This window comes from Arachis ipaensis, chromosome B09 (genome assembly GCF_000816755.2).
Source record: "Arachis ipaensis cultivar K30076 chromosome B09, Araip1.1, whole genome shotgun sequence".
In the NCBI taxonomy this organism is placed as follows: Eukaryota; Viridiplantae; Streptophyta; class Magnoliopsida; order Fabales; family Fabaceae; genus Arachis; species Arachis ipaensis.
The window spans coordinates 13,589,332-13,589,878 of NC_029793.2; the positions used below are offsets into that span (position 1 = coordinate 13,589,332).

The 547-nt window shown below is 24.3% G+C and overlaps 1 protein-coding gene across 1 annotated transcript in view; it reads right to left on the reverse strand.

The window, feature by feature from the left end:
* LOC107615046 (subtilisin-like protease SBT5.4) overlaps positions 1-547 on the reverse strand; it is a 6,139-nt gene that overhangs the window by 3,667 nt on the left and 1,925 nt on the right. The window contains exon 6 of the mRNA XM_021112399.1: positions 192-307. Within this exon, the coding sequence (XP_020968058.1) occupies positions 192-307 (116 nt within the window). The remainder of the gene's footprint in view (positions 1-191; positions 308-547) is intronic.

Below are 547 nucleotides of genomic sequence, written 5' to 3' on the forward strand. Positions count from 1 at the left end.
GTATTCGGTATAATATGAACTAGTTACATATATAAATATTTTAGTTTATTAATTAAATTCATCACTGAATAAAATACATTTAAAATTTAAAGACGAAAATAGCTATCTTGTGAAAAATTAAAAGACACAATTAGGTATTATCTCAAAATTATTTACTATATAAATTACATTTTAGAGAATAATTTTAGCACCTGCAGTAGATAGCGTGTGTGTTCCATGACCTTCATAGTCACGTGTAGTATTGAAGGGGGTTTGGCCAAGAGCTGCGATGTAGCCTTTGTTAAAATATCTTGCTCCAATGAGTTTCCTTTATAGTTTATACAGTGAAAAAATAAAAATCATGAGCAACAAAAATTATGAATTAAAGCAGTTTCTCATTGATAGAAATTATTTGACTCAATTTAAGAGATTAATTTTGTTTATATTTAATATTGATAGAAATTATTTTGGCATATCATAATTTAAACAAACTAAAAAAGCAATAACCCATTTTTTAGTTACTCCAAAAATCTTTATAATTTTATAATAAAGTTACTAAAGTTTAAAA